Here is a 17,781-nt window from a genome sequence, read left to right as displayed (position 1 = left end):
TTGCTTTTCTGAGGCCAGACACACCCAACACCATCACAAGACTATAATAGGGTCTATAAGAGATACGAGCCAGGAACCAAGGAGGAAACATGTAATAACGACACATGTACCAATAGGCAGGTAATACATTTGCCTAAAATAGTCATAAATTTGTAGCTGGACTCACTTCTTAGACTCATTACTTCTTTATTGCTTTACTCTTATACTCTCTCCTTTAATTTCTCATCATTTCTCCATTTATCTCAAAGACAAAGCACAAGGTGTGAATGTGAAGTGGAATTTGGTTGGGGTTGATAAAAGGATAAAACATTCTATTTCTTGACTGTTACTTTGCTTTACGTGTTATTGCTCCCCTTCTATAATTATGTTATGTTCTTTCTCAGCAGCTCATAGTTTGACTTTTTTTTTAGTGTGTATCCTTAAAGCGATCTGATAGTTGTGCCTGTTTAGTGTCAATATCTGATTGTATTGTTCGTGTCCTCTTGCCTTGCAGGAGCTATGCCTGTCCCAGACCAGCCTTCATCAGCCTCAGAGAAGACAAGTTCCCTGAGCCCCGGCTTAAACACCTCCAACGGGGATGGATCTGAAACAGAAACCACCTCTGCCATCCTCGCCTCAGTCAAAGAACAGGTAGAAACATTCCACTTCTGTGACATGTGTTGCCGGATATTTTAATTGTTTTTCTAGATGAACTTTAAAGATTATATTGAAAGAAACTCATAATTTTCTAGCAGAGTATTGGTATTTATTATATAAATAATACTATAATGGGATTAAAATTCCTTTTGACTCGCGTGTTTTAGGCAGCCTTTCTTGAAAAAATATTTTATTGGGGGAAAAAAACAAACAACTTTACAATAAAAATTTCCTGTGGGTGAAGTTTCAGCAGATTCATTGATGGGTCTGACATTTAATGCTATTAAATGTACAAAGTGAAATAATTAGTCTTAGAAAATATAAAATCTAATAAAAAGCTAAAATATGTCCAGGAAGTTAAAAGTTATTATGCATGACAGTAATTGAATATCACATCAAGGTCAAGGCAAATCGTTTTTTCCAGTGTTTTCTGAGATGGATCTGGAAGGATGCAGTCTAAAACTTTTCCTCTCAAACAAATGAGATTCTGAACGATTCTGCCTCCAACATTACTTTGCCAAAAAAAACACAAGTAAATAAAATGTGAACCTTAGATTTAAAATGTCACTTTATTAAAGCCATGTTTCTTGTAAATAAAAAAGTAGTAAATAATCAAAGAAAGCTGGCCGATCAAGATTCTTTCATTTACTGCTTCTTCTAAATATGTGCTAGAAAATATATCAGTTGTTTTTCATATTAACTAAAAAAGCCTGCTGTGTTTGGGTTATGTGATTTGTTGCTGCTGAATTAGCAACTTACCTGACTCCAGAAACATCTCAGCAGAGCAAGAGCCTAAAATGGGAGCAATTAAGAATAGTAACTCTATTCAAAAAGAAGAAGGGCTCTAGAGGAAACTGATTCTGTTTTATGAGTGGAAACTGATTTAGGTAAGAGTGGGAAGCCACCTAAACCGTCATCCCACTGACCAAAAGGATCAATGATGCTATCAGTCAAAAGAGTGCCATCTGGTCAGGAAGTGTGTAGCTAAGTAGGTACTCAAGGGAGAGTTGATAGATTGAATGGAGAGTCTAGTTTGTGAAAATAGGAAGCAGGGGATTGGGTTGAGCTTTAGGCTGTACTCCTTGATTAGCTTGCTTTCCAAAGCTTACTCTTGAGATTGTTTTCTGATTACGTTTAATGGGAAATGGAAAAAGGGACCACAAAGGGTGTTAATACCACTCCCCATCCTCAGGATCCTACATTGTTATAGTGGGGTTATGTCTTGCTTTCTTATTCAGGTGTGATCTGAAAGTCTTGCTAGGCTGCTAATTTCTGAGTAGTAAGAAAATTTAAAGCAGAAAGAATAAATGTAACAAAAAATGACAAGATCTGTCTTCTGAAAATTATTTTATCACAAAGACATAAAGTAATTCATAATGAATGAAAAGGCATGGCATGGCGCTCTGTTGAAAAGCTTAGTATCATCACAATATTACTGTCTCCCAAATTAGGATATAAAATTTAGGTGAGTGTAATCAGAATCCTGTGGCTGGTTGTTTGTTTCTTTGCCAGACTGGATCAAACTATTTTAAAGACCAGTGGAAGTATAAAATATGAGAATGCAAGGAAAGTTTTGTGAGATTTTTATCTTACCAAACATACCAATCACAGCATTACCCAATGGGCTCAAAATAAAGAATGGCCTCTATGAAAAACAGACTCAAATAGATATCTATGCCTATTCACTTAAAATTAGTATTTCAGTTCATTACAAAGTGGCTTAAATGGTGTTGTCCTAACTGATTCAATATCTGGAAGAAAATTAAAACTGTTAACTTACAGCTTAAAGAGAAATAAATCTCACAGGGAAAAAAATGTAACTGTAAAAATAAAACCGTTGACAGGAGAAACTTTGGGGAAAGAGCCTTGTAAATTAAAGGTAGGCAAGGTTTTATTAAGAGAGTAAACCCAAGAAGCCATACATAAATGGTTGATGTGTTTCACAATATGAATACTAACAGTAATAGCAAGACAAAACTCAAAATAGAAAAGAAAAATAGTTCGAGAGAAAATATGTGCCACAAGTATAATGAAGTGTTGATAAAATTAATATATGAAGACCTCCCAGTGTTGGTGAGAAAAAGAGAAATTAAAGAATAGAAAACTAGGCCAAGAAAATAAACAGGAGAAAGATGAAAGCAAGTAATGAATGTTCAGAAATGTCCTCTCTAATGTACCAGTCGGGGACATACAATTTTAACTGAAAATAAGACTTATTTTTAATCTACTAAGTAGACAACTGTTGAAAAGTAGTTTATATTGTATGCTAAATAAGAGTTAAGCTTTGGGGAAATCCACATTCTTTTTCATTCTGAATAGGAATATAAATTGCTGTAATTTTTCTTCTGTGAAATGACTTGTTTCTATGCATCCACATTTAAAATGTTCAATAAACATTTATTTAATGATTTTTATATATATATATATATATATATATTCTGTAAAAATGAGTGACTATATAGATAAAATTTATGTATATGTATATTTATTATAAAATTATTTGAAATAGCCAAAAATATGACTTAGTGAAGAGTTGAAAACATTATATTCTTTCTATAAATATTATATAGTCATTAGTAAAAATGAGTTGGGGCTATATGTCTAACCTTTGGGGAAAAATCCATGAGAATTTTAGAAAGGAAATTATATAGTATGATATTATCCTATTTTTTAAAAATTGTAACATTAGATATGTTTTGGTTTATACATATTTATAAGCATCTAAAAAATATAGAAGGAAACAAATTGAACTATTAACATTGATAAGCATATGTGTTTTACAGTTAGATGGAGGTGGGAACAGACTGAAGACATGGGGGTAGGTAAGAAAACCAAAAATGGAAAATATATTTGGGAGACTGGAATAAATATTAGTTGGGTTTGGATAATAGGAAATATTTATTCACCTCAGAGTGAAGTTTGAACGTTGAGAGTGCACAGACTGTTAAGGCAAAACTGTGTTACTGTAAATAAAGTGACTTCTCAAAATCCTGAATGAGAATTTAACAAAAACTTACTGTATTAGCTCATTCTCATGCTGCAGATAAAGACATGCCAGAGACTGGGGAATTTATAAAGAAAAAGTGGTGTAATGGACTCATGCTTCCACGTAGTTGGGGAGGCCTCACAGCCATGGTAGAAAGCGAAAGACACATCTTACCTGGCCACAGATAAGAGAGAACATGTGCAGGGGAACTCCTCTTTATAAAACTGTCAGATCTCGTGAGACTTATTCACTGTCAGGAAAACAGCATGGGAAAGACCTGCCCCTGTGATTCAGTTACCTCCCACTGGGTCCCTCCCACAACACCTGGGTATTATGGGAGCTACAATTCAAGATGGGATTTGGGTGGGGACAAAGCCAAACCATATTACTTGAAAAGTTTTTTTCTGAGGAATTAAAAAATGTATTGTTCATTTTTGGACAGCAAAGGTGAGTTTATTTGGTGACACGTAAGTGATGTTTGGAGAGATGCAAATGTGTTTTGGAAACTTGAGATAGAGAAGCCCCGGGTGCCCAAGCCAGAGGCTGGGAATTAGGTCCCAGCATCTGGGACATGTGCAGCATCTGCCTAGGTGAAGCCTGAGTCAACAAGCAGCAGATTCCATGAGCTTTTTGGGGATGGTCTGATGCACAAAATTGATCTCTTTCATTGGGGGATTTGTATCCTAATCATTCTTAAAGTTTCCTTCTTTTTTTTCTCAAGTCTTAACTATTATCTGTGGAGTAAAATCTACGTTAAATATATTTCTTTCTTTCTTTCTTTCTTTTTTAATTGTACTTCAGGTTCTGGAGTACATGTGCAGATCATGTAGGATTGTTGCATAGGTACACACATGGCAATGTGATTTGCTACCTCCATCCCCCCATCACGTGCATCTGGCATTTCTCCCAATGTTATCCCTCCCCTACCTCTGGCATTTCTCCCAATGTTATCCCTCTCTGACCTTCCCCACCCTGCTGTCCCTCCCTTGCCCCCCTCCAACAGAACCCGGTGTGTGATGCTCCCCTCCCTGTGTCCATGTGTTCTCATTGTTCATCACCCACCTATGAGTGAGAACATGCGGTGTTTGATTTTCTGTTCTTGTGTCAGTTTGCTGAGAATTATGGTTTCCAGATTCATCCATGTCCCTACAAAAGACACATACTCATCATTTTTTACGGCTGCATCGTATTCCATGGTGTATATGTGCCACATTTTCCTTGTCCAGTCTATCGTCGATGGGCATTTGGGTTGGTTCCAGGTCTTTGCTATTGTAAACAGTGCTGCTATGAACATACATGTGCATGTGTCTTTATAATAGAATGATTTATAATCCTTTGGGTATACACCCAGTAATGGGATTGCTGAGTCAAATGGAATTTCTTTGACTAGGTCCTTGAGGAAGCTGCCACACTGTCTTCCACAATGGCTGAACTAGTTTACGCTCCCACCAACAATGTAAAAGTGTTCCTATATCTCCACATCCTCTCCAGCATCTGTTATCTCCAGATTTTTTAATGATCACCATTCGAACTGGTGTGAAGTAGTATCTCAGTGTGCTTTTGATTTGCATTTCTCTAATGACCAGTGATGAGCATTTTTTCATATGTTTGTTGGCTGCATAGATGTCTTCTCTTGAGAAGCATCTGTCCATATGCTTCACCCCTTAAAAATTTTATCTGAGTTGGTCTTCAAGTAGTTAGCAATGGAGTTAAAATATGAAACAACCGTATGTAAAGAGTTTTAAAATATAAAAAATTATAGATGAAAATGTAAGGAAACTCTTTAGTCAGTGTATTGTCAAACTGCAGGTGATTTTTACAGATTAAAAAAAAATGTGAAATTGTGAGCATTTATGTTTCCAGATACTCTATTGTTATACTATTTTTTATTGTTCTTTTTGTTCTGCAAGCATTATAAACCATATTCTTGATTTTAGAGGAGTTTATGAGTACCATTATTTAGGATATTCGTGATTCTTAGGTAGCAGAACAAACAGTCTCTTCCTTTTAGTTGTTTTTCTTATTGTATATAATATAGGAAAATAAGAGTAAAACATTACTTTTTTTTTGAGTTGGAGTCTCGCTCTGTTGCCCAGGCTAGAGTGCAGTGGCATGATATCAACTCACTGCAGCCTCCACCTCTGGGTTCAAGTGATTCTCCTGTCTCAGCCTCCTGAGTAGCTGGAATTATAGGCATGCACCAGCATGCCTGGCTAATTTTTGTATTTTTAGTAGAGGCAGGGTTTCACCATGTTGGTCAGGCTGGTCTCAAACTCCTGACCTCGTGATCCACCCACCTCAGTCTGCCAAAGTACTGGGATTACTGTGCCCTGCCGACGTTTCAGGGCTTTCACTATGAGGCAAACCATGACACTGAGTACTTTATATATGTTGTGTCATATGAAGCCACAAGGAAGCATTTAAAAAGATTTGTTTACAATCTAAAGAAACTTGATCTTTTATATCATCTCTTGTGAGGATAGCATGCATTACTTTTTATTCAGCTTCTACATTTAGAATTTTAAAAGTAACTTAGCTCTATATAACAAGAATACTATTTGGAATAAGTTCAGTATAAAATACTCCCTTAATTAGTTTTTTTCCAGTGCTGCATATCATTGCAGAATCTTTCAGCATTATTAGTGTTACAATAATGTGCAACAATAATTTCTGATAACACAATGTGTTATTCGGAAAATGACCCATAACTATTAATCAATTTTCAGATGGTATTTTTAGAAAGCATTTTATGAAATTAATGACAAAATTATCATTGAAGAAAAAGAGGAAGTTAAAACACCTGTAGGAAAGGTCAAGAAGATAGAGGATTATCTGCAAAGACCAGTGAACTTTATATTTTCTTAGTCAGAGAAGGAAAGAATTATCCATGGCATAGTGCTACCAGTTGAACTTTCTCCACATATCAAAATTTAAATGAGAATTACGTGATTGCCGAATTTTTATTTATTGTTTCAAGCCAGGTGTGGATTAGAAATGAAAAAAAAAAACATGATGTTTCTTTAATTTTTATTGCAGAAACTCAGCTGTATTTGGAATAGCGATTGTCTGTTTCAAGCCATGAATCGAGAGATAAAGGCACAAGCTAGGAATGCATAGAACTGGGTCATGACACATGATATGCTTTATATGAAGGAAGGGGGAGCAAGGATCAGAAAGCCTTGTGAATATCACATGTACAGGATGGGAGAATTGTAGATAGATTGGCCAGATGGGGTGTTTAGACTTCAGGAGGGTAAAGAAAGAAATTGAGTGTGTATGTAAAGTTATGAAGTTCACGTTTGAAGGAGCAGGATGGTCAAGTAGAATGAGATTAATGGGACCACCTGCATTTGAAGTGTGTTTGTTTCCTTGTTAACCCTGTGCATCAGAAAAATGACAACTCCAACTATAAATCAAGGTTAAACAAATCATAGACTTCTTATTTAAGTCTTAGCAATGTATGCTGGGAGTTCCAGTTATGGGTGAATAATTCTAGAACTCTGCATACATCATCTCTGCCTCTCCACCCCTGCTTCCTAATGCTCTCTTACGTGTATTCTGTTAGTTCCTGCAAGTTATTTTGGCCTTTCCCCCTTAAAACTTAATATTTTCCTTAGAGTTTCAGCTTGTAACTCTTCTTAAGACTCCTGTGTACCTGTCTGTCCTTTTGATAACTCCAAACTCCATTTCAAGAATTAACACATTTGGTGATTTTATGCTCTGTTCTCTTTTACTAGTAGTAGTTGGGTTTACAGAGCACTGTAGGCTATTATGGGGGAAAAAAGAGACTTGGGTGTTACATGCTAAATTGGAAAATAAGCTTTTAGTATATGGGGTTTTGTAACATGACGTGATACTGTTTCTAATGCCTCTGTCATATTTACTACTATAATTCACTGTTATATGTAAAATCATACTGAATATCTTAAGTGTTGTGTTTTAGTAATTTTTATGAATTTTCCACTATAAAGGTGATTCATGCATATTATATAAAAGTTTAAAACCTTAGATAGGAAAATAAATAAATCAGTTTTTTTTTTGTTTTTTTTTTTTATTTAATGTACCACAAACAGAGGTAGCTGCAAATGTTTAGGGAGATTCTTTCCAGGATTTTTATACGAATGTAAGATTATCTTTGCAAAATTTTCATTTTGCTTTATAAATATTTATTATTTTTGTACAGTTAACATTCTCTGAGGAATATTTTTTCATATTATTTAATATTATTTCAAAATGTTTCTAACAGGTATGTGATACAGATTGTGAATTATTTAATATCATAATTTTATTTCACATTTCTACCTTTGTTTATGTCTTAGATTGATTCTGTTTTCTCAGTATGAAAAAAAGTGACATGTCACACTTCCTTGTACATTAATCATTGGGTCTGCTTTGACAGACACTGCCTGGAGCAAAGGCTTAAAAAAAAGAGTTTCAAGACCCTTACAAATTCACTTAGAAAATATGTCATCATTAATTACTGACAAGGGCCCCTGGCAGGCCACGAAAGCTGGGGCACTTGGGCTAAAATAGTCAGTGCCTTGTTCAGGGTTTGCATAAAGCAAGAAATTAACCAATAGCATATTCTAGAGGGAGCTCACTGGGGGAAATATTGATTTTTTAGAGACATAGAACCAGAAATGGTAGAAATAGTTACAAAAATCACAGGAATTATTATAGAGCAAGGAATCAATGTTCAATAGTATCTAAAAATAAAAACATTTTTTAAAAAGAACAGATAATAATTTTTTTAGTTTAAATATTTTTCAAAACAAGTATTTCTATAAAATCTACATGTGAAACATTTCCTCAGATATAGAGTTAAATAACATATTTTTTTCCTTTATTTTGCTCAGTATGTATTTTATGATCAAGAAACCGAGACTTTAAAAAACATTCAATGTGCCTACCAAAAGCCATCCAGGAAATTGCTGTAGAACTGAAATGAGAAATTAAATTGTTTTATTCGCTGAATTGAAAATTCAGCGCTTTCTTTTCTCTACTACACTTACACAACCTCATCATTTAGACAAAATAATAGGCCTACAATATGTTGTCTAATATTTTTCCCAAGGAAAATACTTTTCTATGACCAAGGTTTTGCTAAGGTCAAGTTGGATAGTATTCTCTGCCAGTCTAAATCTTATTTAACTAGGAGAAGAGAATGGGGAATTTATACATTAATTTGATCAGCAATATATTTAATTTGATCTGCAGTATATTTTTAAAAGTAATCACTAATAACCCAAATAGAAATAATTCAAGGAACTGCTATATCTCATTTTTAGTTAATTGTATCTGTAGAGAAAATGTGACAGGAAGGAAGGGAATACTGTGGGTTAAACCCATTCTTGCTTTAGTTGAAAATCCCTGTTGCTGGGCATCAGTGGCTTGGACTGGAGTTATCTCTAGCATGCATCAGTGACACAGGTAAACATGCCTGAGGCAGCCCATCAATCATGTTCAAGTTGCTGTCACTGGGCTACAATCATAAAAGGCATGTGTAAATTCATGTCCTGGGCTCTAAATGAGCTGGCTCTGTGCCCTTCTGGCATGGAAAAGTGAAGATTAGCATCCTCCTTTTTCACTAAGGACAAGTTCTGACTTTCACATTCTGCTCATAGCTTCAGGAAGCAGCTGGGCCACTTGCCTAATTATTGTGAGAAACAACAACTCAATATGAATAAGGCAAAAACAATATCACTTTTGACAGGTAATCTTCAACATCTAGAGAGACAGTGCTAAATAGCTTCATTCCCCCGAGTCAATAGATTTAGTCATCTGGGGATGCATTTTGGAAAGTTACACATCCTGGAAAGATAAAGAAGTTATGCTCAAATTAAAAATTAAAATAACATAAAAGTCTTATGTTTAAGTCTTTAATCCATCTGGAGTTAATTTTAGTGTAAGGTGTCAGGAAGGGGTCCAGTTTCTGCTTTCTGCACATGGCTAGCCAGTTTTCCCAGCACCATTTATTAACCAGGGAATCCTTTCCCCATTGCTTGTTTTTGTCAGGTTTGTCAAATATCGGATGGTTGTAGATATGTTGTGTGGCCTCCAAGGCCTCTGTTCTGTTCCATTGGTCTGTATCTCTGTTCTGGTACCAGTACCATGCTGTTTTGATTACTGTAGCCTTGTAGTATAGTTTGAAGTCTGGTAGTGTGATGCCTCCTGGTTTGTTCTTTTTGCTTAGAATTGACTTGGCTGTGTGGGCTCTCTTTTGGTTCCATATGAAGTTTAAGGTGTTTTTTTCCAGTTCTGTGAAGATCATTGGTAGCTTGATGGGGATAGCGTTGAATCTGTAAATTACTTTGGCCAGCTTAAGACCTAACTCTATAAAAACCCTAGAAGAAAATCTAGGCAAAACCATTCAGGACATAGGCATAGGCAAGGACTTCATGACCAAAACACCAAAAGCATTGGCAACAAAAGCCAAAATAGACAAATGGGACCTAATCAAACTCCGCAGCTTCTGCATGCAAAAGAAACAGTCATTAGAGTGAATCGGCAACCAACAGAATGGGAAAAAATTTTTGCAGTTTACCCATCTGACAAAGGGCTGATATCCAGAATTTACAAAGAACTAAAACAGATTTATTAAGACAAGCCCATTCAAAAGTGGATGAAGGATATGAACAGACACTTTACAAAAGAAGACATACATCAGGCCAACAAACATATGAAAAAATGCTCATCATCACTGGTTGTTAGAGAAATGCAAATCAAAACTACATCGAGATGCCACCTCACGCCAGTTAGAATGGCAGTCATCAAAAAATCTGGAGACAACAGATGCTGGAGAGGATGTGGAGTAATAGGAACACTTTTACACTGTTGGTGGGAGTGTAAATTGTTCAACCATTGTGGAAGACAGTGTTACGATTCCTCAAGGACCTAGAAATAGAAATTCCATTTGACCGAACAATCCCATTACTGGGTATATATCCAAAGGATTGTAAATCGTCCTACGGTAAGGACACATGCACACAAATGTTCATTGCAACACAGTTTACAATAGCAAAGACCTGGAACCAACCCAAATGCCCATCGATGATAGATTGGACAGGGAAAATGTGGCACATATACACCATCTAATATTATGCAGCCATCAAAAACGATGAGTTCCTGTCCTTTGTAGGGACGTGGATGAACCTGGAAACCATCATTCTCAGCAAACTGACACAAGAACAGAAAATCAAACACTGCATGTTCTCACTCATAGGCAGGTGTTGAACAATGAGAACACATGGACACAGGGAGGGGAGCATCACACTCTGGGGTCTGTTGGGGGGAAGTAGGGGAGGGCCAGCAGGGGGTGGGGAGTTGGGGAGAGATAGCATGTGGAGAAATGCCAGATATAGGTGAAGGGGAGGAAGGCAGCAAATCACACTGCCATGTGTGTACCTGTGCAACAATCTTGCATGTTCTTCACATGTATCCCAAAACCTAAAATGCAATAAAAAAATTACATAAAAGCCTATCTAACTATTCCATAGTTCTTACAGTAAATCACAATTCCACATGTAGTTTTGACACTGCCATATCTTCAGTTCTGAAAAGTAGAACTCTGGGATATCAACCAAAGGTGTTTAAAGTCTTTTATTTGATTCAGAGCTTTTGGAATACAATTGTATCCCTGTTTGCCGGCACCCATGCCTCCACTACTTACACAACAAAAAAGAAACCCTCCACCCAAACAGGTAAGCTTGGCATCAAGCCCACTTATTAACAAAGCAGTCATTTTTATGAAATTATTTTATTAAACAATACCACACACTTCACGTACTGTTCAGAGACCTGAAATTGTCTACTAGAGACCTCCTGTCAAAAGCCAGAGGTAATTTATTCTTAAAATGAATCATCTAGAGTGTAAATCCTCTCACTTTTGAAACCTCTGCTCATACTGAAAACAACACCTCATCCCTCCACCGGAATGCCCCAAGAACACGGCTTGAATAACGCTGCAGTGATACGATGACTCCATCTTTACGGAGACCCAAGATGAGAAACTACCGTACTAGGAGCTTTACTGGTTTGTTTGCTGACATTGAAAACCTTTCAATAGTTAGCTATAGTCAACTGTTTTAATAGAAATGAGACATTTCAGTAATAGACATGCTACTGTTACTAGTAGTAATAATGACTGTAGTATTTTTCTAACTCTTACCAAAGCTTATTGGATGGGGATGTGGCCTTGTCTCCCCTCCTTACACTTGTGTCACCAGCTCTTGGAGCAGTGCCAGCTATGGAGGAAGTGTTCAGTATATTTCTATTGAGACTTAGGAATGAACCTACTGTCTTTTTCCATTTTATTTTAACACGAAAGTAAATGCTTTGCTTAATTGTGGTAAAAATCCTTAGTTATTTTTTGTGTACAAGGGTCTCATTTTTCAGTGTTACATTCATCATATACTTTTACACTTATTTGAATGGTTGTATTGGATCTAGGTTTTCCACGTGGGCTGCTTGCACATTGCTTCAGAATGCACCCATTGTCTTTGATGAATCCTAGGCCTCCAAATTGCAATATTTTTTTATAAGCAGCCTCAGTCGAAACTCATTTAATCAGGTGGAATGAGATATTTTCCGTTTAAAATGAGGCTTATTAACCATATCCTTCATTAATAAAATGTGTCTTTTTTTTTTTTTTGAAACTAGACTCTGTGTTTTACTTAAAAGGAAAAAACACCTACCATGCTAGTACATGAATCAGCAACTTTACACAGAAAAAACATACAAATACACTTAATTATTTTTGTTTGTATACAATTAAGCCAACTTTATCATATTTGTTGACAGTCTCCTTCACTGATTTTTCAACTGCTGTTTGAAAGCAGGCTCTTGCTCCAGAGTCTCGGAGCAATTGGATTATTTGCTTTAGTGCTTATTTTGTATGCCTTTTATGTTTGAGAGATCTTTCACATATTTGTGCTTGATGAAACTCTTGATGTCATATTAAAATGTACTAATCAATACAGAGTTTGAAGTAATTTTTTTGTGTTTACTACTTATTTGTGTGTTTAATGGTGGTGTGTTGTATGTAATGGTTTGGCTGTGTCCCCAGTGAAAGCTTATCTTGGATTGTAGTTCCCATAATCCCCATGTGTCATGGGAAGGACCTGGTCGGAGGTAACTGAGTCATGGGGGCATTACCCTCCTGCTGTTCTTGTGACAGTGATTGAGTTCTCATGAGATGTGATGGTTTTATAAAGAGCTTTCCGACCCCACTTTCACTCATTCTTCTTCTTCCTACCACCATGTGAAGAAGGACATATTTGCTTCCCCTTCTACCATGATTGTAAGTTTTCTGAGGCCCGTTCCACCCCGGCCCTATGGAACTATGAGTATATTAAACCCCTTTCCTTTGTAAATTACCCAGTCTAAGGTATTTCTTCATAGCAGCGTGAGAACAGACCCATACAGTGTTGCATGTGTGTAGTTTTTTTTATTATTGGCATTTTTTTATATTTTAGCACAAGTTACCTTTTCAGCATATTTGCATGGATGGTTCTGAGGGAGACAAAAAGCTTACTTACCTGCAACTCTGTAACAGAATAATTTCAGTCTTCACTTTACAGGAAATAGAATATTCATAGAAGAAAATGCCAGGAGGATTTGTATTGAAAAATTATAAGTGCTGTCATAGCAAGTTCTTTATTCTTGTCCCTGGCTCATGTGAGGATTTACTTTTCAGCATTTTCTTAGAAGAAAACTCTTTGTGGAAAATGGTGTCTTCAGATAGTCTGTTATTGAAAGCCACTTCACTAAAATGTAAAATATGAATATATTTTTACATCAACACAGGGAGTGAGTAAATAGGTGGTTTTGTTAGAAATGTGGACTCTAACTAAGGATTGCAGGAAGGTGAATTAAACAGGTGAATTTTGACAGTATACGTAGCCTAAAACTCACTATAGCAGATTATCTTCTTTCAGAGTGCTAGATCATAATTTCCTGTGTCTCCCATCCCTCTTGTGATGAGCATCAAATCCTCTCCCGTTGATAGATGAGCTTGATATTTCCTCTTCTTCACTCCAGTTAGACTTAGGACTATGATGGAAGGGAATGCTTCTGACCAGGGCTACAGGGCAGTAGGCCTCCTGCCTGGTTCTTCTGGGATGCTCATTCTTAGAAACCAGCCACCATGAGATGAACATGCTTAAGACCCTCATGAAGAGGCTGTGTGGACAGGCATGCAGTCTCCAGGCACACAGCACCATCTGAACTCCCAGCTGACACCAGCAGCGACTGAGCAGCCTTTCCAGTGAGCCATCCACAGTGGAGCCCTGAGCCCCAGCTGATGCTGTGTGAAGCAGAGGCCACCTGTCTTCATGGATATTTGGAGATAGATGACCCAAGTAGATGGTGGTTGTAGTTTTAAGTCAGTAAAGCCTGAGGTGGTTTGTTACACAGCAGTAGATAACACTCATTTTTCCATGTTTATATAAAATCAGTCGCGTTAGATCATTTTCTCTACTTCTAGGTCTTATGATTCTGTGTAGCCTGGGGTGAATTAAAAACAACAACAAAAAAAACAACTTATTGAGATTTACTCACATACCATACTGTTCCCTTATTTATGTGGTTTTAGTATATTCTGTCACCCCAGGAAACCACTGTTATACTTTCTGCTTCTGTAGATTTTCTTATTCTGATTGTTTTATGTAAATGGGATTATAAATATATGGTCTTTTGTAAAGGGTTTATGTTGCTTATCATAATGTTTCAGGTTTCATTCATGTTGTAGCATGCATCAGGATTTAATTACTTTTTACTGCCAAATAATATTCCATTTTATGGATATACCTCATTTCATTTATGCAGTCATTCATTGATGGCCATTTGGGTTGTGTTCATTTATTGTCTATTGAGAATAGTGTTGCTATGAATATTTGTGTACGAGTTTGTGTGGACATGTGTTTTTATTTCCCTTGGGTAAATACCTAGGAGTGGAAATGCTAGGTCACATGATAACACTAGGTTAACATCCTGAAGAACTGCCAGCTTGTTTCTGTATTTTATGAGGATCACAGTTTGTTCACGTCCTTGCCAACACTTGATATTTTCTGATTTTTTGACTATAGGCGGAATAGCAAGCTGAGGTAACACTGAAATGAACTGCTAGACCAGAGCCTAAGGACATCAAGAAAATTCTATGACAGAACAACAATGCATTTTAAAATATGTGAAGTGTTAGCAATATATTTAGTCAGTAGACAAAATTTTAAGTTTCCAAACATGAGTTATGGTTAGCCTCAGTATTCCTGGGGCAGCATACCCACGCCTGTGAAGAGGCTAGAAGCCAACTTACATGTGTTGCAGGTGGGAAAACCAGTGCTTGGCTTGCAGCCTGTGTTGGTGGAGCGAGACAGGAAGCAGGGGTGTGGGAACTGTCTTCAAACATGGTTATGCAAAAGAAGAACCAAACTTGTTGAACAACTGTTGTACAACTGAGAAGAGCATTAGAATGAAGGGTCAAAATTTAGGAGAGACAAGTGTCATTTTTGTGTCAGGTATGAATCTTAGATGCAACCTTGAGGAGTTTTAAGCAGAAAAGAGTAACTAAATGACTTAGGTAGCCCCCCATATATTTGGAAGGAACAAATAGGTTTGGGGTTTACGTTGCGAGGGACAATGGCAAATTTTACTGCAGATCTGCCTCGGGGATGTGTTTGAAAGTTAAACTTTTTGTTTTAATGGAAAAAAGGTTCTCAAAGATGCCAGCAAGTGACAAATTTAGGAAAGTACTCTCAAGTAAGGCCGGTTCCTGCTATCTCTTCAGGAAATTCACTAACAAGCAGTAATCAATGACAGACCTTTTGACCAGTGGGTGGCAGCACAGAGATGTACCATAGCTTGTCAGTAAATGTGCTGAGATGGGATTCTTTTTAGCCCCGGGTGCGGCTGGGTGAGCTCTTGACACTGGCTTCATCCATTGTCTTGCACAGCATGCTCAAAATCGATTATCCTTTTCTAACTACCAAATGAAACTAGGAGAAGATACTAGGGCATGAAAAAAGTTGGAAAGCGTCTGTGCTATAGCATTACCTAACCTAAATACATTATATATAAATATATATATGTCAGAGCTACCCACAAATTCAGAGAAAGAAATAGTGAAGTCCTAGTTGTTAGAATTGGGCAAGGAGAATCTGAAGGAATATCTATGAGGGACTTAAATTACATAGAAGATTTGACTAAATGAACTAAGGTCTTCAAATCATAGATAGATATTGTTAAAGTCTGACATATAACTTGTTAGTAAAATCTACTTGTTAGTATTTCATCACTAAGGATAAATATTGCACATTATTTTTTAATATTGACATTTAAATATAGTTTTGTTGTTGTTGTTGTTCCTGCTAAGAATATTTCCTCTGTGGTCTGAGATATCCATACTTCATAAATATATAGTGTCTAACAGCAGACAATTTATTATGCAGCCTTAGAAACCATTGTCACCACCACAAGTCCGGTTAAGGATTTGAGGCAGGACATGTGATTACCTTTGTTAACTAGGGGGAAAGTCACTCAGTACTACTGGGCTGTAATCAATTTTAAGGACAAGTTAAATTTTCATGGCTTCTCCCATTACACAGACTAAGCTGCATAACACTTGCTCCTGAAGGAGAAGTATGTCATCTTGTTTTAAGGATTTATTCATAAATGGCCACGGAGTGTGGGCTAATATTCTCCCTGATGGAAAAAGTGATACATTTGGCATCAGCAGACTTAGTTCAGATTCTTCCAGCGTTTTCTTCCTGAATGGCATTGGTTAAGTTATGTAACATTTCTGAAATTGATTTTAATTCTCTGAAAAAATGAAGACAATTAGACCTCAGAGTTGTGATGGAATGTATGTATATAATAACGCAAATTTTACAAACACATATTAGTTTATTAGAATGCCCATGGAAATCTGTGCTCCTTAGTTGATGTCAGCTTGATGAATTACTCTTTGCCATCTATCTCAGACAATTTAACAGTAAAGAATATGCAGTCTCAATGGATGAAATCAGGAAATCCAAAGGTGAATTTGGGATTTCTTTAGTCACTGAGGAAATTAGGAGAGTGGAGAGGATATTTGGCAGAGAAAAAAATAATAGTCAGTTGGCTTTCAGGATTTTACATATTACGTGAGATGGTCTATAAATATGATGGAGAGAGAGTGCAGGAGGTGCTTCAGAGCTCCTTGATTGTGCTTAATATGTTACATTTCTATGTTCTTGGAGAATATATAGATTTTTTTCTCTTAATTATACATTTTTTGTAAAACAGTAAAGAAACATATGTGTTAGAACTCTTGATAATCAGGTCATTTTTGTTGCTGTGACTTAAAATCCTCTGGAACACAAGTGTGTCTTTCCAGTCCCAGTACCTGCCAGTGTCTGATATCAAGAGGCTTGGGGGAGATCAAAGAGAACAAGTTGTATTGCTCATCTTGGTTAGCACGTGGAATAGCTATTCTATGTGAATGAAGAACGATGTATTTCCTACAGAAGCAGGAGCTCAGAGCCAGAGATGACCAGTAGAACATGAGGTTCTAGGGTTTCTGGAAATCCTGGGCCAACTGAAATTCTCACAAAATGTAGGATAGGGGACTCTAGGTAGCCTTCATGAAATCTCAAGAACTTTAGCCACTATTTGGATTATGCTATGGAAGGTGTCCCTGTGGCCCTTTGAGACATCTTCCTTCTTTCATATACAATGGAAAGTGCCTGTCATAGTGCCTGGAATATGGAAGCTGCTCTTTGTGTGGTAGCTACAAATAAGAACATTGTGATTATTTTGTTAATTGATAATGAGTAACAATAGTAGTAAATTTCAGACTTAACCCCTGAGATAATTCAATCTGTGATATTCATTTCAGGAGTCCCGATGTTTTATTGCCATTGGTCTATTTTACAGAAGTCGATAAATCTGTCCATTTTATTTAAATTGTTGGAATATATTTACAACGGTGTTAATAGTGAGTGATATGGTGTGGCTGTATCCCCACCCAAATCTCACCTTGAATTGTAATAATCCTCATGTGTCCAGGGTGGGGCCAGGTGGAGATAATTGAATCATGGGGCAGTTTCCCCCATACTGTTCTCATGGTTGTAAATAAGTTTCATGGGAACTGATGGTTCCATCAATGGAAGTTCCCCTGCACAAGC

The 17,781-nt window shown here is 36.7% G+C and overlaps 1 protein-coding gene across 1 annotated transcript in view; it reads left to right on the top strand.

Moving 5' to 3' along the window:
* Positions 1 to 483: 483 nt before the first annotated feature.
* LOC108295990 (catenin delta-2) overlaps positions 484 to 17,781 on the top strand; it is a 688,803-nt gene continuing 671,505 nt past the window's right edge. Inside the window, exon 1 of the mRNA XM_017518360.2 lies at positions 484 to 630. Coding sequence (XP_017373849.2) covers positions 499 to 630 — 132 coding nt within the window. The 5' untranslated portion in view covers positions 484 to 498. The remainder of the gene's footprint in view (positions 631 to 17,781) is intronic.

The sequence above is a fragment of the Cebus imitator genome, unplaced genomic scaffold, assembly GCF_001604975.1.
Source record: "Cebus imitator isolate Cc_AM_T3 unplaced genomic scaffold, Cebus_imitator-1.0 Scaffold674, whole genome shotgun sequence".
NCBI classification, from domain to species: Eukaryota; Metazoa; Chordata; class Mammalia; order Primates; family Cebidae; genus Cebus; species Cebus imitator.
This window is presented reverse-complemented; position numbering and strand designations above follow the sequence as displayed.